The 26898-nt window shown below is 45.5% G+C and overlaps 1 protein-coding gene and 1 long non-coding RNA gene across 8 annotated transcripts in view; one reads left to right on the top strand and one right to left on the bottom strand.

Annotated features, from left to right (window-relative positions):
• Positions 1 to 26898, bottom strand: part of LOC140698074 (uncharacterized) — a 157720-nt gene that overhangs the window by 112369 nt on the left and 18453 nt on the right. Inside the window, exons 4-5 of one of the 7 annotated variants that reach the window (XR_012075497.1) lie at positions 18405 to 18854; positions 17732 to 17839 (exon numbers count right to left, since the gene is read on the bottom strand). The exons of 4 other annotated variants lie outside the window; for them this stretch is intronic. This is a non-coding gene — a long non-coding RNA (uncharacterized lncRNA). Of the gene's footprint in view, positions 1 to 3143; positions 3766 to 17731; positions 17840 to 18404; positions 18855 to 26898 lie in introns of those variants that run through there. 2 more of the 7 variants (XR_012075502.1, XR_012075503.1) reach the window with 2 other exon arrangements.
• Positions 704 to 21305, top strand: LOC116282249 (cell adhesion molecule CEACAM1-like). Its single transcript, XM_072967053.1, has 7 exons — positions 704 to 742; positions 12769 to 13047; positions 13904 to 14182; positions 18439 to 18568; positions 19296 to 19349; positions 20026 to 20056; positions 21079 to 21305. Exons 1-7 carry the CDS (start codon positions 736 to 738, stop codon positions 21196 to 21198), a joined length of 900 nt encoding a protein of 299 aa, XP_072823154.1. The 5' UTR covers positions 704 to 735; the 3' UTR covers positions 21199 to 21305.

The following is a 26898-nucleotide window of genomic DNA, read 5'->3' as shown; positions in this document are numbered from 1 at the left end:
CTGAGGTCCTCTCTCAACAGTCCTGCCAGACACAGGTCAACAGCCCCATTTGATAGAGGAGGGAGCTGAGGCCTAGAAAAGAAGGATTTTGCCTGAGGCCGGGCAGTTAGGGCTGGCCAAGCCAGGATACTCAGCCAGGCTCTGACTCCTTCCCCTGCACTAGGCTGCCTCCCCCGCGGGAATCTGGGAGAAATCAAACAGAAGCTGTATGGGTCTCTGCGCGAGGGGCCAATACTCATTCCTGGGTCCCAGAACTCTCTGAGCACCACTCTGGGATAGGCACTGGGTGGGCACCTGCACACCTTACTGAACGTAGACGCTTACCCTCGGGCAGTTCCCACGCGGGGCAGGCCGAAAATCGGGCAGGAGCGACCTTTGAGCTCTCTGGGTTGCCCAGTGGGCAGGAAGACACTCGTTTCCCTGACAGCCTTCCCCTCAGCCGAGGGGGAGCTCCAGTCCCGCCAGGACCATGGCCTCCTGTTATCATCTCAGGAAGGGGGAGCTGGGAGAGGGCGGGGGCTCCGCCAATGTCCAGGCAAGGTCAGGGCCGCGTGCAGGAAAGAGTTGGGGAAGCGGTGTGAGCGGGTCGTGGGCCCAAGACTCCGCTGGCGCCAGCACTCCTGCCCCTCCTCTGAGGCCGGCAGTGATGGCCCCCGGGTCCAGCCTCAGGCCTTGAACTCCTCCTCGAGACTCAACGGTCCTGTTCTGCACAAGGGGGGCACGCAAGTTCTATCCATGGAAGGTGGGTGACGGTGGTATAGCCTGAGGCGGGGAAAACAATGCTGCGCCAATCCAGAAACTGAGGCGCTGAGAGGCCAGCTAATCCAAAGACTGGTAATGCAGGTCTCAGCCCAGAGGCCTGTGCACCCCGGAAGGGCTAGGACGGAAGAGAGCGTCGTTTGTGTCTCAGTGCTAGGGCTGGTCATGTGCTTAGGAGGGCGGAGAGGAGGGGCGGAGAGGAGGGGCGGGGTGGGAAGAGAGGATTCCAGATCTGCTATTTCCGGCCTTGACGGTGTACAGCTGTTTCTCTAGGCCTCCCGAACCCAGTCTCAAGGGACGCCCTCACCGCAGCGCCGCCACAGCCAAAGCCGCCTCTTCCGGACAAAGACACTTGAATGTGTGCGCTTGCGCAAGCCTCTAGCCTCCTCGGTTTCCCGCCTTTTCCCAGGCATGCGCAGTTCCCGCTGCCGCCTCTCTTCCGAGGGGTTGCACCCAGTTTGAGGCTATTGCTATGGCGCTGAGCTTTATGTTACCACCTCTCTTCCGTTCTATCCGGGAGGGAGAGTAACGAGGTAAGAACTCCGAGAAAGAGAGCTATAAGAGAACTAGAAGACAGAGGGCAGGGAAAAGGCGGGAACGAACATACACACACACACACACACACACACACACACACACACACACACACGCTAAGGGACAACAGGAACGAACACACACGGACGCTAAGGGACAACCCGCTGTCCTTCAGGGAGGGCGAGGTACGTTCTATGGGATCCCTACGTGGGAACGTGAGTGGGAAGGCGAGGCTGAGAGCCAACACGTGAGAAATCTGGGCTTTCAAGGCTTCCCTGGTAGGGTGACCCCCGCGGAGTCTAGTTATGTCCAAAAGACGGATTTTACCGGTCATTAGCTAGTGGTGGCGGGGCTCAATAGGCCAGCAGTTATGCCTCACAGAAGACATACAGACAGAAACCTCTGCTTCACTGTATCCCTTCAGGCAGCAGCCTATGGGGTGTGGTTGCAGATGGCATCATGGCAGCCTACCCCGTCCCAGTGCTGCAGTCTACCGCCTCTCCCTCTCACCTCTGAGCCTCATGGACCCCCTGCTGCCCCTCAGCGTGCTCTCCAAGTATGTCAGCATCTATGCTGGTTAGTCCCACACCCACAAACCTGGGGGCCTGGGGGTGCTGGGACACCTGTGTCTTTCGGGGACAAGGACTAGAGACCAGCTGTCTCCTTGGGTTTGAAGGAGTCATCTCCTTGTTCCTACTGAAGCGATCAGAGAGATTCTTCGGTCTCTAGGGGCATGGATGCCTGAGGTTCTGCGTGTTGAGACTGGACACAGAAAGAGAAAAGACCAACTCAGCCCCCTACATACATTGACAGGTGGGGAGACCGAGGAACACTCCTACTCGGACCAGAAGGCACTGGGCATGACGGGGCTGGTGCGGCGGGACACAGCCCTGCTCTTCCGAGACCTCCGCCTGGGTGCCTCTTTATGGCTTAACTCCTTCCTGGAGCTGAGTGGGGAGTGGGCACAAGTTCCACATGACTTTGGTGCCCATGCAGGTGAATGGAGCCCTTTCCTCACACACCCATCCACGGTGACCAGGAGGGACAGCCTGGCACAACAAAAGCCCTGGAGGAGGAAAGGGGGTGGGCCTCGGGCCCTCAGAGAAACGGAGATCACCTTCCTGGCTCTGCCTTATAGCTGTCCCAGGTTCCTACCAAAAGGCCTTGATTTTCCATGACAGTCCATATCCTAGAAATTCCAAGACTTCTGGTCTTCCAGATCAGGTCAGTGTCCCGGGAACTGTAAGATTTAGCTTTCCAAACAGCCTCTCCGAGAAAGGCACCCTGGGAAATGATTCAGAAGGCCTGCCACAGGTTCTTATTTTTAGCCCCAAGAATGCCACTTGAATCCCTTGGCCCCTCAGATGGGAGTCCCACCCTATTAGAGTCTTTCCAGACTTTTAACAGAGGCACATGGGGAAATACCCCACTAGGGGCTGGCATAAGAGCCTGAGGTGGGCAGACTAGACAAACCTTGAGAAGTAGAGGAGATTCCCATCCGTAGGTCTGGGGGAGGCCCCTCAGGCAGACAAAAACCACTTCCATTCAAGGATCTTTTTTTTTCCTACCACTTTTTTTTTTTAACATTTTTGAAGATTTTAAAGCACAGTGAACTCAACTCATTTCCTATCTAATAAATCAACAGTATTTTCTGGGTAGTAGGAACTGCACAATCAAAAGTAGATAGCATTCCAATTATTCAGAAAATTATTTCAATCGAGTGTGTTTTAAATTGTATTTAATTTTTGGATATTCCAATGGATACAAATAAATACACCCCAAAACAATTTAAATGGATTTGAATTTTAGGTACGTGGACCATTGAGCACTGGGGGTTTCCTGACAAAGGTGACAAGAGCAGACCTTGGAGACACACACACCAGTCTAGCTCCCTACTATACCAGGTACTGGCTGGTTGCTGGCTGACGTGGGCAAGTCACAGTATCTATGAGCCTTGCTTTGCTCCTCTGTGAGATAGGTACAGTAAGAATCCCTGCCTTATAAGGTTGTTTTAAGGTCTGCATACACCTATTTGTGTATGCACCCAGCACAATACCTGGCACACAGTAGGTGCTCTTAAAAGGTGCTGGTCTCCTGACTGGCTGTGCCCTGTGACTCTAATCAACAGTTCTGTTCCAGGGACCTTCTGGGGCACAGAGCACCTGTGCAGTTATTCTTACATTGTCTTGCATTTTGCCTTCATGGATTTATGAAAACAACTGGAAAATGTAGGGTCCTGGCCCTAGTGGTAAGCAGCATGGGTCTGATAAAGTTAATGTATATCCCGTCTGGAACAAGAAGGACAGCTTTGCAATATGGAGAGAAAATCCTCCCAAGATGCATGTCCAGGTAAAAACCTGCAGCTGAGCATGCTGGCAGGTCACACGTCAGTTCAGCACTGTCCAAGGTGGGAGCCCCTCTCTTCAATTGGCTGTTGAGTAATTGAAACAGGAGAGTCCAAATTGACATGTGCTGTAACAGTAAAATACACACCAGATTTCAAAGATTTAGAATTGAAAAAATTTTGTAAAATACCTCATTAATAGTTTTATATTGGTTGCATGTTGAAATTATGTTTTATACAATATAAAATTTATCTGTTTATTTTTCCTTTTTAAATGTAGTGTATTAGTTTGTTATGGCTGCCATTACAAAGTCCCACGGACTGGGTGGCTTTATTGTCTTACAGTCCTGGAGGCCAAAAGTCCAAGATCAAGGTATCACTAGGCTGGTTCCTTCTGAGGGTTATGAAGAAAAATCTGTTTCATGCCTCTCCCCTAGCTTCTCGTGATGTTCTGTGGTTTGTGGCAGCGTAACTTCATTCTTCACATGCCATTCTCTCTGAACTTCTGTGTCCAAATTTCCCCTTTTCGTAAGGACACCAGTCATATTGTGTTAGGGCCCATCCAATGAGGTCACCTTAACCAGTTATGCCTGCAATGACTCTATTTCAAAATAAGATCACTTTCTGAGGTACCGGGGTTAGGACTTCATATTTGGGGAGGGAGGGACACAATTCATCCTATGATGTAGCTACTAGAAAACTAACTTACAATTGTCTGTTCAGCTTGCCTTCATTTCAAATGGACAGAATGGGCTAGGTAATCAGTTAAACAGCTGTGCCTGTTGACCTGATCCAGCTGAGGCTGTCAGGAAGTGTATATCCCTGTGTTCCATGAGTACTTGAGGGGGATTTGTTACATGATCTAGCACTAGAGGTCCAGCATAGGACAGCTGGCCAAAACATCGTTCCCCCTCCCAATGCACTTGCAGCTTAGTGAGGGAGGCAGAAAACAGCCAGTTACCACTCAATTGCTCAGTGGCACAGTGGGTTAAGTGCTATGACAGACAAGTCCAGGTGTGGTGGTATAGAACTTTACTTTCACCTGGTGCTTCTGGAAATCAGATATGGTTAGGAACTCGCCCACCCTTCTATGTCCTCTATGTCCAGAGAAATGGCTTCAAGGAAACTCCCTTCCCTGTATGACTTAGATGAGACTTGAGTTGGCCCCATTTACCCATGACAAGGTCAGACACAGAACCTCCCCCCGACCCTGCCAATTTCGCATTCTTTGTCTCATGAATGAGCTCTGGTCTAATTCACAGAGCAGCAGGAGCTGTGAAGAGAGCAGACAGGAGACACCATTGTCTGACATAAGTTTTGGACGATCACATGGCATTTCCTGCCTCAGCTCTTTCCACTCATCAGTCGTGACATTGATCCCTCAGTGTCTGTAAGGTCCCAAGGAAGCAGCAGTGCTCAGTGTTAGTGAAGAGTGTGTGATATGCCCATTGGTTTAATGACACGCTGTGGCCTACACCTCCCTACACACAGGATTTTTAGCTAACATTTTGTGAGTACTCTCATCTTTCGTGTGTTCAGACACTATGCTAAGCCCTTTAAACACAGTATCTAATTTAATTTTTACCAAAGCTCTATGAAGTAGACTATTAATACACTCGCTTTTAAGATGAGAGATTCACTGAGCAAAGGATCCTAAATGACTGGGCCTCAAGGCTGCAGGCTCCCAGCCATTTCCCCCAGTACCCAAACCTGTGGCATAATGTCTGGGCATGTGTCCAGCCCACACTGCCCACTGTGCCTGGAACCATCCACCTCACAGTGACTTGGGTCCTGGGGTTGGCTCCAGGTCACCACTCCATCCTGCCACATCCTCCAAGTGAGGTTCTTCCCAGGGGAGACCCTGATGTCTGTCCCAGGAGCTTCACTCCTGAGCAAACCTAAAGAGTATTTGAGGGCTGGTGGTTGTGGCAGTGGAAACACTTGCATTTGTCTCAGGTGATGGAAAAGGTCAAGGTGAGCGTAAAGAGGAGCATGAGTGCCCTCTAGTGGATTGTTTCTGCTAGAAGCAGAGCAAAGAGGGCCCTAGAGAGTTCAAAGTTTTAGGGCTGACCCTGGACAAAGGGCACAGAAGGAGGTATATTTAAGGGTGATTAACTTATGACTGATTGTACCTCGCCAGCAGGAAGACTGTTTTTTTTTTCAAAGGGAATAACCACAAATCAGAATGTCAGATGAGGGAAATTCTGTAGACACTACATAACAAATCTATATTTGATGTCATTTGACAGTCTACTCTGATGTCCTTACCATCTTTAGAGGGACTTAGCAATGAATGCAAATCACTGATATCATTTAGAAGATGTATTAAGAAGAAAATTAAGTCATAGGAGCTTCTCTTTTTTTTTTTCAGAATCATATACATTGGCATCATTAAGCATGAATCTACACCCCAGAAATTGACTTGGTTTGTGACAGGCAGTGTCAGGTCTCATTCCCAGCACCTGTGGGCTAACAGCACCTGCCCCCCAACCCTGGGCCCCTCTTGGAACCACAGGAGGCTTTGATGCCCCCTCATTAGGAGAAGAGGAGGATCTTTTTAGTGTTCTCACCCTACACCTGTCCCCACTGATACTTAAATTACTGACGACTATTTCTGATCTTCCTCCATCCCAATATTGTGACAGACCCAGGAGATGCCTTCTGCTCATGGTTCTGAGGGAAAGCTCTCAAAAGCAGTTTCCTTCACCACCCTGAGCAGACCTCCACTCTGAGTGCCATCATCATTAACCAGCATCACTTAGACACTTTTTAGGGAGCCAGATGCTTTCCAACTCTTAGTGGGAAATGTGACTCTCTGTGTACAGGGGTGAGTAGTAGAAATGGACAAGAAGAAATCACATTAGTGTTCCCAGAAGATGATCTAGATGAACTCATGAAAGCCTAAAAGTATAGCGGAGTCCACATGAATCAACATTCCCACACTCAGCATGGATGGTAGTCAGCCTTCACCATTTCCTTGAGCGCTAAACTACAAGAAGTGACATTAACAATGAGCTAGAGAATAAAACATGCATCACAGTTATTGATAAAACCAAAACAGTTATTTTCTTAAAAGAGCATTCCAGTGTATTATGTTCATTTTTATAATGATGTAAGAGTGCCCTTGTGTCAACAGGCTATCTACAGTTTTGTAACCTAGAAAAAATTACTACCCTTTTCCCCTTTAAATCTCAAAAACAAAACTAGAGGTTACTCCTGGGCCCTCTCTCAGATCCAAAGCCCTGTGACCAGCAGCAGGATAAGCTGAGGCTCTGGCTCCCTGGTCCTCCAGACAATGGCGAAGCCACCCCTGTTCCCCTCCACCCCTGAGCTGGCACTGTACCATGAAGTGCCTGCATCCACGGGAGCTGATTGGCTGATGCAGTTCTCCTATGGTTGCCTGAGGGTCCCTTACTCTTTTTGTGGCTCAATCTAAACCACCACCAGAACCCTTTGCCTCTAGCCCTGTCCAGAGATATCGGAAGTTCTGGAAGCCGAATCCCTACTGGAACACACCAATTCCAGGCTCAGATCTCATGGGCAGCTCCTGGGAGCACTTCATTCCAACTTCTGGCCCTATTCCCTAAGTATTTAGTGAGGTGTTGTGTTCAGTTGGCTCCAGCTGCCCAGAGCAAGTGGACTTTCTTGCCAGGGAGGCCATGCTGAGGCCTCAGGCAACAGGAGGACAGGAGATGGAGGTCTGTTGACAAACACTCTTTGAAAGCCGGGCAGTGAGAGCAGGAGGCAGAGCCAGGTCGAGACACATCCCTGATTAGGCTCTGATGGGAAATGTGTTGGTATCTTGTGCCCAGGGGTCCCTCTGAACAGAAGAAGCCTCTGCTCCAGCTACACTGTCTGGGAGGATGAGATGGAAGCCAGGCGGGATATCCAGCTGTCCGCATACTCTCAGTAATAGATCCTCAATAAACGTGTGTAGAATGGATGAGGGAAACCACACAATGGAAGCCTATCCCCCCACTCTAGTGTGACACCTAGGAGTCAGAGAGTATTCCCTGCAGACACAGGGGCACTGGCATCAGCCTGGGAGGAGACCTGTAAGCGCCCGTGGCTGTCCCAGATGAACCTTCATTCCTTGTAGAGTCAGGAAGGAGGACAGGGGCCTCCTGTGATGAGTCAGATCCCCATTCATTCCCAGAAAATCACATCCCCTCCCATCTCTACCTCGTGACAGACTCCTAGTCTCCCTGGAGGGCCTGAACCAGCAGCCTGAGTCCCTCCCCTTCTCACAGAGACCTGATCTAACACAAACTCTGGATCCTTCCTCCCATATGTGTCACTGCAGGGGAGGAGGGAACCCCAGTCTGATCTCAAAGGATTCACGGGCAACTCTTCATCCCAAAGTTCCCTGATGTATGGGGATATCTGGCTATGGTCCCCAAAGACATCTCAGCCACCCAAGGCATCCAGGGGAAGGAGGGAAACTTCCCTTGCAGGATAGAACAGGGGAACCCAGCATCTGCAGTTGCTCCATCTCAGAGGGACTAGGGTCTCATGGGGACCTTCCTTCCCCTAACAGAGGAACCCACAGGCTCCCCTGACTGAGTCTCCAGGCAGAGCTGCCCCAGGTCCTGGGCCCTGTGGGGAGGCCAAAAGCAGATAACTGACAGGGATGCAGATGACTTGGGTGTAGCCCCCAGTGCTGAGAAGGAAGGAAGCACAGGACCCTCTGGGGTCAAGCCACAGACCTGCACCCTTTCCCAGCAGCCTTAAGAGACCCCTCACCGGGCCCTTCCGTTGAAGCCTCAGGGACAGAGAGCTCCTCCTGAGGCACACGTTCACCTAGGTGGACAATTCTGCCACTGAATCAAGAGTCCCCTGGACAACACCCATCCTCTCCCTGGGCTCACTCTGCACTGGGATGGAGTCGGAAAGCCTGGGGACCCACAGTGACCAGGACCCAGGCTGACAGGCCCCCTAGCCTGGAGTCCAGAGCCCACTTCTGCCTGGTGCTTAGGGCCAGCTTACACCCTTTGGAGCCTGGTCAGCACACCTAGTGCAGCCCCTGACACTGGACCCAGATCAGTTCATACCCTCCAGGGAGCGACATTGGGCTGTAGAGACAACAGGAAATCAACCTGTGAACTTTGCTTTGGCTCAGCAGTTGGGGAAAGAGCCTGATTTCCATCCCTCCCTGTAACGGACCCTCCTGGGCTCTTCCTATGTGCCTGCTCTCTCCTGCTCACGCCTTCTGGGGGCCTAGGAGCGCCCAACTATGCCAGGTCCCACTCCCTGCCTGGTGCCACCCATGGGAAAGTTCAAGGTGACCACAGGAAAATCAGCCAGGCTGAGGACACAGGGCCCAGTAACGTCAGAGAAAACAAGGACAGTTTCTGAGCCAAGTTCAGTGAACAGACAAGGAGGGAGGATCTCCCTGAAAACGCCCCCAGGACCAGGGAGCCCAGAGCCACCCAACCTCCCAGTTTCCCAGGACACACAGAAAACCTTGCCCTTCACACCTGGGAACTGCAGCAACTTCTACACCCAGCCCTGGGTCTCTGTTCCTGGAAACAGACACAGGCAAAGGTGGAGGTCAGGACCTTTCACCGGATATCACTCAGCTTGCTCCTTTCCTCTGTGTGTTGGGTGGGGTGAATTCTATTCACACACACAGGACTGACAGGCCTAGACTGTGCCTCCATCCCCCTCTGCATTACATCTTGTGTTAGGGTTTGAAATTTTAGTGCAGGACACACACAGTGGAAACAAAATTCAAAGGATCAAAATTCAGAATCCGGACCGTGAAAACATCCTATGCAGAAAGAAGGACCAGTCTGATGGGAGTAACTCATCAGAGGGAGATGAGTCTCAGACCAACCTCCTGGACCACTCCCTGTGATCAGGACGCTGAGGAAGACACTGTAGGACTCAGTAGGGGCCTGGCCTGAGGGCCCCCTGGGATCCTAACAGAGAAGATCAGCCCCAGGAAGCCCCTCCCCAGGCCCTGTCCCAGGGCTCCTGACTCCAAAGACCCTCGAGCACCTATGTCACTGTTGGGTTTTGGCCTCCTGGGAAAGGCTAATTGGAAACAATGATTTCCCAGCTGCCTCAGTCACCAGGCATCTGAGCTGGGGCTCAACCCCAAGAGACACATCTGAGCAGAGGTGGACCCTGGTCCTTCACCTGAGACTCAGCATGGAAAGCAAGATGGGCTAGGTCCCCAGGCAATTAGCCAACCACCTTGAGGACTGAGGAGACTCCAGAGGAAGGTCAGCATCCCAGGGAGGAACAGAGGAGAGAAGATGCTCCTGGCAGCTCCTCACCCACCAGGGTGCAGCCCAGGGAGCCCTCTCCTGTGGATGCAAATGATAGATGCAGTTTTTTGGTCAGCTCCTCTATGCCCAGCTTATGTCAGTTAATTATGAATTATTTAAAGTTAACATACAGACAACATGGCAAGGCTGAGACCATTTACCATTTATCCTATTCTACAGGCAAGAAACTGAGTTACAGGGGGATACAGTCACTGAATCAGAGTCACACAGACATGACTAACCAATCAGAGTCATGCCTAGATCACAGTCCCAGCCTCTCCTCGACCCCAGGGGCCTTACTGAACATCTATGGACCCAGAAGCCAGCTATTGCTCTAGATCATTTCCACCTGGGCATCCCCAGCTCAGAAGGAGGTGCTGGTGTGGAAAGTGAAAGGAAATGGAAAATTAGTTACTTATACCAACAATCAGAGTCAGTGAAAGGAGAGTCCAGGCCTGCCCCTGTCAGGCAGCTAATGCACAGGCTCCTTGTCCTGGATTAGAAATCAAGCATTTATTTCCTAATGTGCTGGGTGTCATTCTCACTGGAGTAAAATGGAAAGGACTTGGTTTCCTCAATCCCCAGTCTATACCTGCAACCAGCACAGGGCCCAACAGGTAACAAATTCTCAATCTCTCTGTGATGAAGGAAGGGTGGAATAAATAAGAATGAATGAATGATCTATAATCTCTTCAGACACTGGAATCTGCATGCAGAGTCCTAGGAGGTTTTGGCCACATCTGTTCCTGTCTCTCCAGGGATGGGACCCATATTCCATCCTCTGACCATCTGCCCCTAAAGCAGGATGGGAGCCAAGTCTCACGATGACTGTGAGGCTGCTTGGCCATGGGAGGGTTGCCAGGGTGACATGGGTCCTGCTTTAGGCAGCTGTGGGACTCTTGGATCTTTGAATCTGTGAAATCACTTGTAACCTCCACTTTGAAGTCACTCGTAAATGGACATTTCTCACTCTCTCCACTCCTTCCGTGTCTCTCATCTTCTTCCTCCTTCATTCCAGCTGGGACTGGTTCTGCTCAGAAAAGAGCCCCCACCCTTAAGCCCTCCACAAATACTCCCGCGAACGGCTGACTGCCCTGCTCCCGTCCTGCTAACGCCTGTGGCCAGGCCCACTCTCCCGGGCAATAGGAAAGGACACAGAAATCAGTGGGAGCAGCAGCCTCTGTGAGGCTCCAGCCTGAGCCAGTTTCCCCAGGTCACCAGGAGAATGAACTTCTGCTTTGCCCTGGTCCAGGGCTCTTTCCCTCCATGACACCAACAAGTGGGGCATGTCACTTGAGAGTGATATGCCACCCCTCCACCTACTCTCTACATGACTCAACCAGGGAGTCAAAGGCAGAAGGATAGGTCTGCAGTGGCTCACAGGCTCACTTCACCTCTTTGACTTGTGACTCACATCCTCACCCTGGTGTGAGGCTCCCATTCCTCCCAGTGGTTCTCGAGACTTCCTGGGGGGCAGGGAGGGGAGGTGGCTGACAGACACTGTGCCTATACCATTGTCTGTGTGTCCTCGTGATGGCACCTTTATCATAGGAAAGGGATGCTCTCCGACAATGAGATACCTGAGCCACTGTCCTTTCACTTAGCCTCTGCCCAATTCGGACAAGTTTGATCAAACTCTAGTTGTGTTTCTTGATGCAAAAAGAAAAGAAAGCATGTCACATGCCTGTATTGCCCTCCTCCTCATTTGCCTGACTGTCCACAGAAATTGGTGACAGGGACCTCTTCTCCTAAATTTATTAACATAATATGTATTATTTCTAGTAATTTAGATCATTCCTTCCTTTATAAAACAGAGACTCAGACTTCTGCTGATCAATTCTGAACTTTAACAGGACTCACATGTCTCTACCCAGGTAGTTCCTGATCAAACCACTTTAGCATCTTCCTTTGATCATAATGTGATCCTGGTTGGACTGCAGAACTTGGTCTAAGATCTTACAGAGGTATTCCTCAGAAACTGGTCTTAGATCTTTGGGGCATTAATAATTATTCTCACATATTCTTTCAGAATTTAACTTCTACTCAGATTTCTACCTCATAATTGCCAAAAACAGGTAGTCAATGAGGCCCAAATTTTATGCAAGTTCATGGTCCCTCACTTTCCACAACTCACCCTGTCTGTATTTGCTGTCTAAGAGTATTCAGGAAAGATTGACATGGTCCTCATCTGCCCTTAACAATGGGAGAAGAGACATTAAAGACCCAGGGTAGAGATTCTGGTTCTGCTGCCAAAGACAATCAGCTCCTGCCTGTCCCCCTCATGGCCCTGCAGACTGAATACTGAACTGAACGCCAGACTTGCTTCTGGTCTTCCTGTGTGTTATTTCTGCTCAAACACCCAGTACCAAACACCCATGCTGCTTGGTCCTCTCAAGGTTTAAGGACCATGAGATGGTCCATCATTACCCATCTCCAGGGTATCTTGGAAATCGGGGCCTCAGTGAAAACACATCCCCACCAGGCAGTGTAGGTCTGTGCAGCTTGAAGGGACTCAGGACCCACACGTTCCAGGTGAGCACCTCAAGGTCGGTCAGGCAGTCACCATGTCAGTGAAAAACCAGGAGAGGAAACAGGCGGTCTCACCTCCCAGGCCTAGGTTTCAGCTATCAACGCTGATACTTAATTGACACTTGAGGAAGCCTGTGCTTCCTCCCAGACATAGAGCACGTGTTCAGTGAGCTCAGAGTTTCATGCATTTGTCTTGTGATACACAGACCTGCCTTATTCTTTAAGGACTCAGTTTGGCTTAGAGGTTAAGAGATAACGACTTTGATTGAAGATGCTTTTGGAGAAATCAAAGGTATAAAACAGGCAATGTTTTCTCTGCTATCTTCACAGCAAAGTTACCCACACCTGTCGTCACCAGAAACAACTCCAACCCCATGGAGCACGAGGACACTGTAGTGTTAACATGTGAACTTGAGACTCAGAACACCACCTACATGTGGTGGATCAACAATCAGAGCCTCCCTGACAGCGCCAGGCTGGAACTGTCCAAGGACAACAGGACTCTCACTTTACTCCATGTCACAAGGAATGACACTGGACCTTATGTGTGTGAAACCCAGAACCCAGTGAGTGCCGGCCGCAGTGACCCATTCACCCTGAACGTCCTCTGTGAGTAATCTCTGTTCCTATGTGGCCCAGGTAGCCTGCCCGAATCTACACAGCCAGAGGCCAGGCCACACCCACTCCTCTCAGGTCCAAGTACATGGACCGTCACCCGTGGATACCAGGCTGGCCATGACTTCCTGGCCCAGGCAAATCTGGCAGGCCTAGCCTTGAGCCAAGACTGGGAGGCAACAGCTGCTCCTGTCTTGAGAGGCTCAGGATCACCATCCTGTGATGGGAGAATCAGGTTAATGTCTCAGACTTAGGATGAATGAAAATGAGGGGATTCTAAAAAAAAGATTGTTCCTGGATCAGAGGGATATTATAACCCTTCTATAGGCCAGGAGACTGGGTTGGGCCACCTTAATTCCCTAATAAATTATTTAACAAGAAATTAAATTCCTCTCCTACTTTATGGAAAGTTCCCTTGGCCCAGACATGCACAGAGCTGGCAAGCCTGCCTTCCCCAACATACATGGAAGTGAATATAAGGAAGGGGAATTGAATTTTTTTAAAGTCAAGAAAATTCTGGGAAAAAGGTCAATGAAAGCTAATGAAAAACTCCACTTGATAAGGAGGATGCTAGACATATGGGCTGAGAAGCGGTTCCTGGTGCTGATACTACAGAGATGTTCATGGAGACTGGCCGGGGGTCATCCGGGGGTGTCTGGGTTTCAGAGAGGAAGAGCAGTCTCCTCCTCACAGATTATCACTGAAGAGAGACCCACAACCTTGTTCACAGAGTCAGGGCCATCCTCTAGGTCACCTCCACAGAATTCACTGGACCCCAGGAGTGGCTGAGATCTCTGAGGAAGGAGTGCGGCCCCAGGCCCCAGACCAGTCACCTCCTGTTTCTTCGCAGACCCAGTGGGACAGCCTTCCATCCAAGCCAGCAACACCACTGTCACAGAACATGGGGATACCGTGTTCCTGACCTGTCTTACAAATGACACTGGGATCTCCATCTCCTGGCTCTTCAATGGCCAGAGTCTATTGCTCACAGAGAGGATGAAGCTGTCCCAGGGCAACAGCACCCTCACCATACACCCTGTCAGGAGGGAGGATGCCGGGAATTATCAGTGCCAGGTCTCCAACCTGGGCTATTCCAGCAAGAGTGACGTCCTCAGCCTGGAAGTGAAATGTGAGTGACCACTTGCCCCGTGCTGCAACTTCCTGGGAGGACTACCCTACCAGTGGGTGCAAATTAGATACAGGTCACAGGGCGAAGAATATCAAATAAGAGACCATTATAGTAAATAGAATGGCATCACGGATAAGAGCTCAGTCTCTAAATCAAATATACCTAATTTCTTATCCTGCATTTGGCATTTTAGTGTGATCTTTCACAAGATTCTTCGTTTTTCCCTGTTACCATTTTTAATGGGTAAAATATACATAAAATATAATTTTAACAATTTTAAGAGTATAGCTCAGCAGCATTAGGTATATTCATACTATTGTGCGATCATTAACTCAATCCATCCAGAACTTTTTCACCTTACCATACTAAAACTCTGTATCTATTGAACAATAACTCCCCCTTCCTGCACCCCAAACCCTGGAAACCACCATTCTATTTTCTTTGTCTCTGTGAATTTGACTATTCTAGTTATTTTGTGTAAGTGAAATCATACAATAATTGTCCTTTTGGGTCTGATTTATTTCACTTAGCATTATGTCTTCAAGGTGCCATCCATGTTATAGCGTACCAGAATTTCATTTCCTTTAAAAGCTGAATTATATTTCCTTGTGTATATATATATATATATGTATATATATATATATACACCATATTTTGTTCATCATTCATAGGTTGATTGCTTTTAGATTATTTCCACCTTTTGGCTATTGTGACTACACTGCTTAAACATGGGTTTAACAAACATCTCTTCAATCTTTTGAGCACATACCTAGAAGTAGTAGAATTGTCAGATCAAATGTCAATCCTTTGTTCAACTCTTTGATGAACTCCCATACCATTTTCCATAATGGTTGCACCATTTACATTCCCACCAGCAGTGCACAAAAGTTCCAGTTTTTCCACATCCTTGAAAACACTTGTTGTTTTCTGGTTTTTCTTTTTTTAATAGCCATCCTAAACAGTGTGAAGTGATATCTTACTGTGGTTTTGATTTGCATTCCTCTAATGATTAGTGATGTTGAGCATCTTTTCATATCCTTATTGGCAATTTGTATATCTTCTTTGGAGAAATGTCTCTTCAGTTCCTTTACCCATTTTTAAATTTGGTTGTTGTTGTTGAATTGTAATAGCTCTTTACATATTATGGATATTAAGCCCTTATCAGATATATGTCTTGCAATTAATTTAGCCCATTCTGTGGGTTGCTTTTTCACTTTGTTGATAGTATCCTTTGATGCACAAAACTTTTTAATTTTGATGAAGTCCAATTTATCAGTTTTTTCTTTCTTGCCTGTGCTTTTGGTTTCCTATCCAAGAAAGTATTGCCAAATCCAAAGTCATGACGCTGTCACCCTCTGTTTTACTTCCATTTTAGTTCTCCATTTAGGTCTTTGATCCATTGTGAGTTAATTTTTTGTTTGTTTTTGTATATGGTGTTAGGTAAGGGCTCAACTTCATTCTTTTGTGTAAATATCCAGTTTTCCCAGTTTCACTTGTTGAAAAGACTCTTTTCCTCAGACAATGGTCTTGACACCCCTGTCAATGTCATCTGACTATATATGTAAGGGTTTATTTCTGGCCTTTCTATTCCATTGTTGTATATGTCTGTCCTTATGTTAGTACCACGCTTTTGATTACTCTAGCTTTGCAGCAAATTCTGAAATCAGGAAGTGTGAGTCCTCCCACTCCTTTTTTCCACGTTGTTTTGGCTACTGGGGGACTTCTAAAATTCCATATGAATTTTAGGGTTGATTTTCTATTTCAGAAAAAAAAAAAGCCATTGGGGAATTTTGACAGAGATTGCAATGAATCTTAAATCACTTTGGATAGTACTGTCATCTTAATAATATCAAGTCTTCCCATCCATGGGCATGGAATGTCTTCCGATTTATTTATGTCTTCTTTAATTTCTTTCAGTAGTGTTTATTTAAAGTTTTTCAGTGTACAGATCTTCTACCTCTCTGGCTAATTCCTAAGTAGTTCATTCTTTTTGATACTATTGTAAATAAAATTTTCCTGATTTCCTTTCTGAATGTTTCATTGTTTATATATAGAAACAACTAAATTTTACCTGTTGATTTAGTATCCTGCAGCTTTGCTAAATTAGTTTATTAGTTTTAACAGTTTTGTGGGGAGTCTTTAGGGTTTCCTGCACATAAAGTTGTGTCATCTGCAAACAGAGATCATTTTATTCTTTTCCATTTTGGATGTCTTCTATTTCTTTTTCTTGCCTAGGTGCTCTGGGTAGTACATCCAATACTATTTTGAATAGAAGTGGGAAAAGCAGGCATTGTTGTCTTGTTCCTGATCTTACAGGAAAAACTTTCAATCTTTCACCATTGAGGATGATGGTTAGCTGTGGGTTTTCTATATGTGGCCTTTATCAAATTGAGGTGGTTTCCTTCTTTCCTTGTTTGAGTGTTTTTATCATAAAAGAATGCTGAATTTTGTCAAATGTTTTTATTGATTTAACTCCTTACTTTACATGTATGTTCATATTTTCTATTTCTTTGTGACTGCATCTTTGTAGCTTTTCTTTCTAGGGATTTGCCTATTTCATAGAAGTTATCCAATTTGCTGGCATATGATTATTCATAGTACTCTTATACTTCTACTATTTTTGTAGAATTGGTACTAATGTTCCCATTTTCATTTCTGATTTTAGTAATTTGAATCTTCTCTTTTTTCATTAGTCAATCTAGTTAGAGATTTGTCAATTTTGTTAATCATTTTGATGAACCACATATTGGTTTTATTGATTCTCTCTACTGTTTTTCCATTCTCTAATTTATTTATCTCCATTCTAATCATTATTACTTCCTTCCTTGTGATATATTTGGGTTTAGTTTGGTTTTTTTCCCTCATCCCTTAAGTTGTAAATTTAGATTGTTGCTTTGAGATCTTTTTTTTTCTTAATACAAGCATTTATAATTACAAATTCTTGCCCAAGAGTCTTAACTTCTCCGAGGCTCAGATTGCTCAACAGAAAGCTGCAATAAGAGTACATGTTTCATGGTATTGTTTCACAGATTTACTGTAATATCCAATTAGACCCTTAGCAAATACACACACAGAGGAAATTTTCCATAAATGTTAGCTGCTGATATTACTACTATTATCATTAGGCTCTATAAAATCAGGGACTCCTCACTCTAAGGCCCCCTCTTATTAGCCATTTGACTTCTGGTTTTTCACCAATGTAAGCCTGTTTTTTCATCTGTAGAATGGAAATAGTGTCTATCTGACAGGGTTATTATATGAATTAAATGAGAAATGGGAAACATGTAGCACAGAGCCTGGCACATAGTAAGTACCTCTTAACAGTAGCAACTCCAGCATTAATTTTCATCTTGAGTAGAATGGTGAGGCCAACCAAAATTAAAAAGAAGAAACAGAAGCAAAAGGTATTATACATATTTGGGGAGGAAGGCGTAACACAAATGACCAATGGGACGTGTTACTGACTAACTATGGGAGAGAAAAAAAGGAGTTGAGTGCAACGTTTCATATCTAGTATGTTGGTTTTCATCCCATGAGATGCAGCCAAGATAGGATTAGACATCAAGACATTTATTGCCAAAAATGCCTGTGAAGGAAAGCGGGGCAGGAGAGGGAGGAAGCTGGCAGGGTCCTCAGACCATGATGTATATCTGACTCCTGAGAAAGAGAAAGGGAAGGAAGGAAGTTTTAGATTACAGTGCAGTTTTAGAGACTGTCTGCAAGGCTGGTGGGAAGTGCTTGAACTAAAGTCACTCATCACAGAAAAATCATTTCTCACAGAATTGGGGTTGATTTCATATCCCTGCTGGGAGCCCGTGGGAAGGGTAGTCTCTGTGTACAGGGGTAGTGAACTCAGAGTTCCATCAATTAAGTCCCCACCACAAGACACCTGAGAGGCACATGTTTATGGATGATGCTCAGGGAAAGATGCAGCCATGAAAAGGTGAGAAGTCATAATATACAAAAAAAAACGCCATCAATCCTTCTTATATTTCTAAAGGCTTCAAAAATATCCCAATGCAGAAAGGCCAGGATGGAACTGAGGCAAATCTGATCACCAACCTAGACATACAGCCAAAGAGAAAAGAACTGCAAGGATATAGTTGGCTAATCCCCTCACAGCAACCTCCCACAGAAAATTTACTCCTTGAAGAAACAAGTAGAGATTTTTTTATACTGAGAGTTGTTTCCCAGAGCACTTCCCACTGTAAAACAACGTCACCTTCATTCACTGTCCTCTTTTCTCTCCATGACAGATGATCCAACACAAGGAAGTTCTTCTGGCCTCTCAGATGGTGCTATTGCCGGCATCGTGATTGGAGCCGTGGCTGGGGTAGCTCTGATAGCAGCCCTGGTGTATTTTCTGTACGTCAGAAAAACTGGAAGGTATGATGCCTTTCCTCTCGTTCCACTTTCTCCAAGGCTAACTGCCACGCTTGGGAGAGGGAAGGAGACGTCATCTCTGTGTCTGGCCTGGATCTGCTCCTCGTTCTTCCTAAAGCTCTGCTTCCCACCACTAATTCCTGCGGGTCTCTTCTTCCCTGGTCTTCATGCTTCCCCTTCCCCACTCTCTCTTGGACATGGTTATTCCCATCCCCATCTGGTTTAGAGGTGTGAGAGCCATTATGTTCTTCTGTCTCCAGTCAGGGAAGCCAAGATCCAAGAAGGAAAACTAATGAGGAAATGAAAGGAGAAGCAGAAGGAAGGGAGTCACATGCCCAGTGGACAATAGTAGCAGGAGGGGACTGGGGGATAGGACAGGAAGAGAACCTAAGTAAAGCAGACACAACCAAAGGCCTCTTAGGCAATAAATAAAGTGAGAAATAACCAGCATCTTCCTACCAAAGGGGAAAGGTGTCAGGGTAGAAACAGGCTCAGAAGCAGTTGTATAGGTCACCCAAAAAGTGAAGGGCCAGCAAACAGGAAACAAGTAAACACTAGCAGGGATCATACATAGATTGAAGAAGGAGGGCCTGAGAGGAAAGAGTACTGACCAAGGAATAAATGAACACTGAGGAGCCCCAAGGGATCACGCTGACAGTGTCCTTCCTAATTCAAGGAGCAAAGACCCTGTGCCTGGGAACAGCAGCCACAGCATCTGGAATTTATTTAGGACAAATGACCAGCATGATCTCAAACAGCACAAACTTTCAATCTCCAACCATAGTGAGCAAACCTGCTCACCCAGTGGAGGCTGGTATATTCCCCAAGGTGCCCTGCCCTAGCAGAGAATCCTGATACCCAAACATTTCCCTACTTTCTGCATTTTTGGAGGGTATCTCAGTTTCCCAACCTTAAGTTGACATAGATCCTCGCACCCTTCCTAGCCACAAAAGATTCCCCTGAGACACAGCCCCAGGAGAGAAACTCACTCCCCTTATGCCAAGCAGGCCAGCAGGCCATGAGATGGTCATGTTTCCAGAAGCCATTTTCATCCTTAATCCTTCCCCCTCTGGACTCTTTTAGGGATGTGGGCATCTCCTTTGGTGAGACTTTCCCTGCCTTTGGTGCTCTGGGTGCTGTCGGCCTCAATGTCCCTCCCTGCCACTTAATCCTGTTGCTGAGAAACGCATGGGCAAAACTCAGGCCTTGTGAACTTGAAGAAATCTTCAGAAGTGAACTGAGGCCTTCTGCCCCTCCTTGGTCTACTGCCCTGGGGTCTGGACCACAGGCTGAGGGAAGTGAATTCCTTAAGTGATCATGGGCCACCTCCACAGCCCACCTTCCCACCACCTGTCACCTCCTTCAGCCAGAAGTCACAACAGCTTAGGAACACCACGTTCTGAGGCCATATGTGAGCTCTGCATTTTCATGGGTTGGTAACTCTCTTTGGCTTCCCCACATCAGGGACATTCTGACAACTCGCCCAGCAAGGTAAGCACAGCCAGTTTCACCAGCTCATTTTCTTATGGAAATATCTCTGTGTAGAATGTGTTATTCATGAAAACAATATAAGATTCACTCTGGGTCAAAGTTCCTCACTTCAGAACAAAGAAGTATTGGTTAATTACTTCCGCAGGTCTACATCACTGCAAGAATGTGGACTTGAATCCTAGCCATGACCTTGGGCAAGTAACTTAACTTCTTTGATCCTCAGTTTTGTCATCTGTAAAACTGGCATGATGCTTACCTTGAAGAGAAGTTCAAGGAATTAAATATTATAACAAATGTAAAGCAACCAGCACAATATCCAGCACAAGGAAGGCACAGGCTTATCCTCCCTCCTCTGCCTCCAATCTGACCCTGCTCTTACTGTGAAATGATCATTTCCATTCTAATGGCTCTGAGGTCTTAGTTCCTTTACTGAATTTTTCTCATCTTAACCTTCAGTAAAATATACAATATACTAAAAAAGTGCTTAAACCATATTTTAACAATATAACTCTTCACAAGTTATACAACCCATGTAAGCAGCATCCAAATTGATAAATAAAATAATGTCATCCCCTCACCAAAAAAAAAGACCCCACCAAAAAAGACCTCCAGGTGTTCAGGTGCTTCCCTTCAAAGAGTAACCATTATCCTCACTTCCAATGCACTGAATTAATTTTACCTGATTATGCTCTTACATAAATGAAAAACATATATGTCCTTACATGTGTCTGGCTTCTTTCATTCAAAATTGTTTCATGAGATTCATCCATATCACTGTATGCTTTTGTGGTTTATTTATTCTCACTGCTGTATCATCGTATTCCATTGTAGAATTTCACAATCTATCTCTCCTAATAATCATTCAACAGGACATTAGCAAGCAGAGATAATGAGTAACAAAAGCCCTCCTCCTAAGCCAAAAGTTTCAAAGTGCTGAAAGCATTTGGTGCGGAATCACAGTAGACAAGGTGAGGGCCTGGCCTGTGACGTTGATTCAGTTGACCCCTGCTCCTGCCTTTCAGATTGACGAAGTTGCATATTCTTCCCTGAACTTCAATGCCCAAGAATCAAAGAAACCAACTTCAGCCTCTCCATCCTTAACAGCCTCAGAAACGGTTTATTCAGAAGTGAAAAAGAAGTGATGCAACCAGTCCTGCTCTCTGTACTGCTGACTTATTCCAAGCTCCTCCTCCCCATCCCTAGGAGATCCCTTTACCCTCAGGGAAAATGGGAGGAGTGTCTTCCCCACCCTCCCTCCCTTAACCCCCTAATGAGGCTCCTCCAGGCTGCCTGGTCACAGCCCCTTACTTCAGTGTTAAGAGATGAAAGGTACATCCAGGAGGAGGTCTGTAGGAAACAGACCTTTGTCATTGAAATTTGGCAAAGCAGACCTTGGGAGAGGTTGCCAGAACCTCTGCCCCTCCCCTTTTCCTGACCTAGACCGCTTTTAAACTTGCCTATTCAGAACACATTTATCCCTTCCCACCTCTCCTATCCCATTGGAGTCTAAAGGAACAAATCTAATATGGAGTCAGATTTGTTCTTCCCAATTATGTATCTAGAAGCAACAGCCTGCAGCTCCAAACTGCCTGAAAGAAACTGCCTATCTTCCTCTGGGAAAGAAAATGATTTCATGAGCAAAATATCTCCCACCCTTTCATTAGGGAGAAATCACACTTCCCACACAGAGGCTCCAGTGAATCAGATGCAGCAATACAGCTTTCATTCCCAACAGTCCCTGTAATAGAAAAGAACAAATCTGACTCCATATTAGATCTGTTCCTTTGGTTTTAACCCTGTGCTCTGTTTCCTAGTCTTAGTCTTGCTGGTTCGGCACCTTTTGTGAAGGAATGTTGCCTATAGCCTGAAATATAGAGGACAGCCTAGTCTTAAGGCTCTGATCTTGAAGGATATTAACACTTTTCCATTCATATAAAGATACCAAGTTGCAGAACAGAAAATAGTATTTGTTTTGTTCGAGGTTTACAGGGACACTGTGACCTAACCCACGTGGACAGCTGCAAGAACAAAGGATTCCGACACCAAGAAGTTTGCAACAACCAAGCATACCCCCTTCCCCATGTTAGTATAAAAGGAGCCTGAATTCTGACTTGGGGAAGATGGTTCTCCAGGACATTAGTCTGTCATCTTCTTGTTTGGCCAGCTTTCCAAATAAAGCCGCTATTCTTTGTCCCAGCACCTCGTGTCCTGATTTATTGGCCTCTCCTGCAGCGAGCAGAATGAGTTTGGACTCAGCATCACCACCACTGCTTCCTCAGCCCTTGTTCTTTGGTTTCCCAGACTCGATACCTCACCACAGCCTGTTGATTCTTTTTTAGCATCTCTCAGTTATGTCCTTCTCCCCATTCCCATACACCTAAATAACCCCCGCCCTCAAGACCTCTGCTGGAGGTACTGCTTGAATTCTTGTCTTTGGTCTCTCTACTGAAATCTTCCTTGCACACTACTGCCTCATTACTTTCCTAAAAACTGGTTCACTGTCCCACCCAAGAACCTACAGTGGCCTCCCCTGGCCTATCAGGCAAGTTCAAATTTCTTCCTCTTAACTAAAATTTCTTACTTTCTTTCCCACTACTCTCTAGTTTAATTCCTCCATTCTGATTAATAATTCTGCCCTTCTACCCAATATACACACAGACTTCTTTGTCCCAGTAACACTCCTGAAAACAAGTACCACACAGGGTAATGTTTTCTCACAGAAGAACTTACCCACAAGAGTCATCACAAGCAACGACTCCAACCATGGGGAGGACAAGGGCCTTGTAGCATTAACGTATAAACCTCAGATTCAGGACACAACTGCCTTGTGATTGAGAATCTTTTTCTGATGCCGAATTTATGTGTTCATGAAATCCTTAGGGAGCACCTACTGTGCTACAAGTCTCAGTATTAGACCCTATGAAATATGCAGAAATGAGAAATGCAGGGCCCTTACCCCAGGGAACATAAAGCCTAAGACAAGAGATAAGACATGAAAAATTATTATAATACAAAAATAGCAATGGAAAATGCCACAAGAGAAGACAGTGAGAAAGCTAATGGGAAATATGGCTACACAATAGAATGATTGGGAAAATTTTAGAAACAACTGGAATTCAGGCCCCACCTACAGATTCCACTTAATTGGCCTAGGAACTGGTAATTTTTTAAAGCTTCCCAGATGCTCTTAATCGGAATGCAGTCAGAATGGAGAATTTCTGGTATAATAAGTAGGATGGAAGCCTTAAAGCAGTGGGTTTTAGCTAGTATAAGTCAGAATTACCTAGGGAATATTTTCAACATTTCTAAGAGGCCTATAAACCATCGCTGAAGAAGCTGATACTATGTCTGGAGTGAGATTTGGGCTTACATATTTTGAAAAACTCACAGGTGACTCTCACATGTGTTCCACGTTAGGAAACACTGACCTCAATCATAGGTAGGACTGAAAAACTCAGGAGTTCGGAGGACGCTCCATGAGATGGACATGAGGATGAATAATCTATTTCACAGGCACAGAGAAGTACTCAAAAAGAAATTTTTGGCAAATTTCTCAGCTTTAAATGACTGATGATACCAACGGTTGTGAGAATGGGAAACAGCTGGTATTCTGACATATTGCTGGTAGAAACATGAAATGGCACAACCATTTTGGAAAAGTTTGACGTTTTCTTATAAAGTGTGCTTATACAGTTCAGCAATCCCACACCAAGGTATTTACATAAGAGAAATGAAAATAGATAGCCACACAAAATGTTACACATGAATGTTCATAGCCGCATTATTTACAATAGCCAGAAAGTGGATATAACTGAAATATCCATAAACATGTGCATAGACTGCATCTCCATACAATGGAATACTAAATAGCAATTTTTTTTAAAAAAGAGTACAAACTGCTACTAGAACAAGATGGCTAGGTCTCTCAAACATTATGCTATGCAAAAGAAGCCAGACACAAAGGAGTACATACTATATGATGCCATCTTAATAAAGTTCAAAAACAGACAATAATAATTAATGGTGTTAGAATTCACTATAGGGAGTGGAGTTAGCTCAAAAGGTGCACACAGGAGCTTTTTGGGCAGATGGAAAATATTCTATATTTCAATTCAGGTGGTGATTACATGGGTGTGTACAGTAACCAAAAATCAAATTGTACACTTAAGATAAGTATGCTTTTTAATGGTTTTTAATTTTATCTCAATTTTCAAAAATAAAATAAGCAAAGAAGCAGCTAACTCAATCTATTAGTTATTCTGTATTCATTCTGTACTTTTGCAAAAAAAAAAATTACCACAAATTTAGTGGCTTAAATCAACACCTATTTAACAACTCACAGAATTCAGTTCCTTGAAGTTATTAACACCCAGGTCCCCGTTGCCCTGGTACAAACACTCTCAACTACTAGAGAACCTCCTCAGGTGCTAGGCATGAGGTCCCCTTCCATCTCAGTGAGGGAAAACATCCCTTAAATCGAATCCCTCTTTCACTTCTAATCTCTCTGATTTCCCCTTCTGAGACCCACTGGGAAAAAACTGCCTGCTTTTAAAAACTGCCTGTGATTACATTAAGCCCACTTAGATCATAGCTCTTTTTATTCAATTCAAAGTGAACTGATAGTAACCCAATTACATCTGCAAAATCCTTCTTGCTACATAAGGTTAACACATTAACAGGCATGATTCCTTATCTTATATTCACAGCCCAGGATTAGGAGTAAATCTTGGGACAACATCTTAGAATGCTGCCTACCACAGCAGCATATGAAAGCTACTCATGCTCTCGGACAGAAGGTCCTTTAAGATCCTTGTTTTGAAGAAATAAGAAAAAAAGCTAAAGCTAGTCAGTTCAAACTTACTTCATATTTTGAGACTAAGGACAAAAAAACAGATAAGAAAGCAAGGGCCCACTTCCTGCTAACCTGTAAATCTGAGCCACAGGTGCTTCATTGTCCTCAGACCTTTAGTAATGTTCACAGGCAATGACAGTAGCTAGCTTCAAAGTTAACCTGTAACTAAAGTTATCAGAAACCAAAAGTCATCCCAGCGAACCAACCAAAAGCGACAGTAAGGCTGCACTAATTCAACCAAGACATTTTATAGACTTCTGATGACTGATTCATTCAACATCATTTATTGAGGATTTACTCTATGTCAAGCACTAAGCCACTTGCTGAGAACAACATGATGATTATAAAATAAAGCCCTTTTTGGATCTTTATTGAAAAAATTATACTACAAAAAGTGGGGGAGACATAAAAAGAAATAAAGGAGTAAAGAAAAATGGGAAGAGGAGGAAAGTGAAGAATTATGAGACAATTGCCAAAATTCAAGCATTGACTATTTTATGATACTGAGGAAGTATTACTTTTTAGTGTGATAGTGTTACTGTGACTATGTTTTTTTAAGAATCGTATATCTTAGTAATACAGCTGAAATATTTACAGATGAAATGACTTGATAACTAGGATTTGCTTCAAAATAATCCAGGTTTGAAGAGGGCAGTGGATGGGATAAGACTGGTCATGAAATGGTAACTGCGAAGCTACATGATGAGTACACATAGATTCATTGTATTGTGAGATTTACTTTTGCAATGATTTGAAATTTTCCAGAATAAAGAAGTCCTGCTCTCCAGAAGGTTATAACACAAATCAGATATTCCAACAAATAGAATGCTAACAAGTTAAACAAAATATACACAAAGCCCTAGTCATGCTCAGAGGATAGTGACTGCCCCGGGAGTCAGACAAAATGTCAAAGGAGCATCTCCCCTGACCAGAGTTTTAAGGAAGTCCTCCAGGCAAAAAGGGCAGGCAAGCAGCTACAAAGGCATGTGGATGTGAAGCCGCAGAGCTTCTGCACACTCTTTGGACGACTTACTAGAGGCCGTGTTACCTAAGAACACATGTTCTAGGGCCAGACCAGCTGTGCTGGAGTTCCTGCTCTTGGGTCTCTACTGTGAGACTTCAGACAAGCTATTTGCAATGTTTCTGTGCCTCAGATTCTTCACCTACAAAACAAGGATAATAATAGTACATACTTCACAGCGCTGTTGTCAGGCGTCAATGAGTTAATCCATGTGTAAAACATTTAGAACAATAGGTGAACAATAAACGCTAGCTGTTAGCGATGGAAGCAGCATCCCACCCCACAATACCACACATCATGAAAATCTCATCTACTCTCTACTTGTTGTTACCTTCTTTTGGTTAGACTGTACACCTGTAAAGTAGGAACCACGTCCACTGAGCGCTACAACCCAGAACCTAGCCTACGGCCATGCCGAGATGAGGCGCCGATCAGTCAACTCTTCTTTCAGGCAGCAGGGCTAGGACCACCAAAAGTCTCTGTCCAGCCTCCTCTTTATTCCCCCATGGATTAGACCCTGAATTCCTACAATTCTTTGTCTTCCTTTAGTTTCCTTCTTTGTTTGCACCTCATCCTTTACTCTGCTCTAGAGATGTCCATTCACTAATGGTCCCCACTCTGGCAGGTAATACAATGCTTCCCGTATCTCTCGCCTCACAGCCTTATTATCTAAACAGACATTGCAACACTAAAATCTGCAATTAATAAAGGGTAAAAGGAAGATGAATATCTCTAGGCTATTGGCCTCATATCCTTTAGTGAGAAGCAGACTCCTCTGGAGAGGAGAAAAGCAAGTGAAATGGCAGTCAAAACATAAAGTCTTCAAACATATCCCCACTGTTGAGGAGATCCTGTAAATACATTGGTATAATCAGCTAACATCTCACTGGGGTTTGGGGGTTTTCAGGAACTGCTGGGAAGGAGAGGGAATCACAATGGCCAGGGAGACCAGCTTTGTGTTAATTTTTG

Source organism: Vicugna pacos, chromosome 9 (genome assembly GCF_048564905.1).
Source record: "Vicugna pacos chromosome 9, VicPac4, whole genome shotgun sequence".
Lineage (NCBI taxonomy): Eukaryota > Metazoa > Chordata > Mammalia > Artiodactyla > Camelidae > Vicugna > Vicugna pacos.
The sequence above is the reverse complement of the archived record's forward strand: the minus strand, read 5'-3'. Positions and strand labels throughout refer to the sequence as shown.

Bases quoted from the DNA above. Each gene is read 5' to 3' on its own strand.
- LOC116282249 (XM_072967053.1), top strand. The intron at 13,048-13,903 runs GTGAGTAATCTC...GTTTCTTCGCAG, and splicing joins ATTCACCCTGAACGTCCTCT to ACCCAGTGGGACAGCCTTCC. The intron at 14,183-18,438 runs GTGAGTGACCAC...TCTCCATGACAG, and splicing joins CCTCAGCCTGGAAGTGAAAT to ATGATCCAACACAAGGAAGT.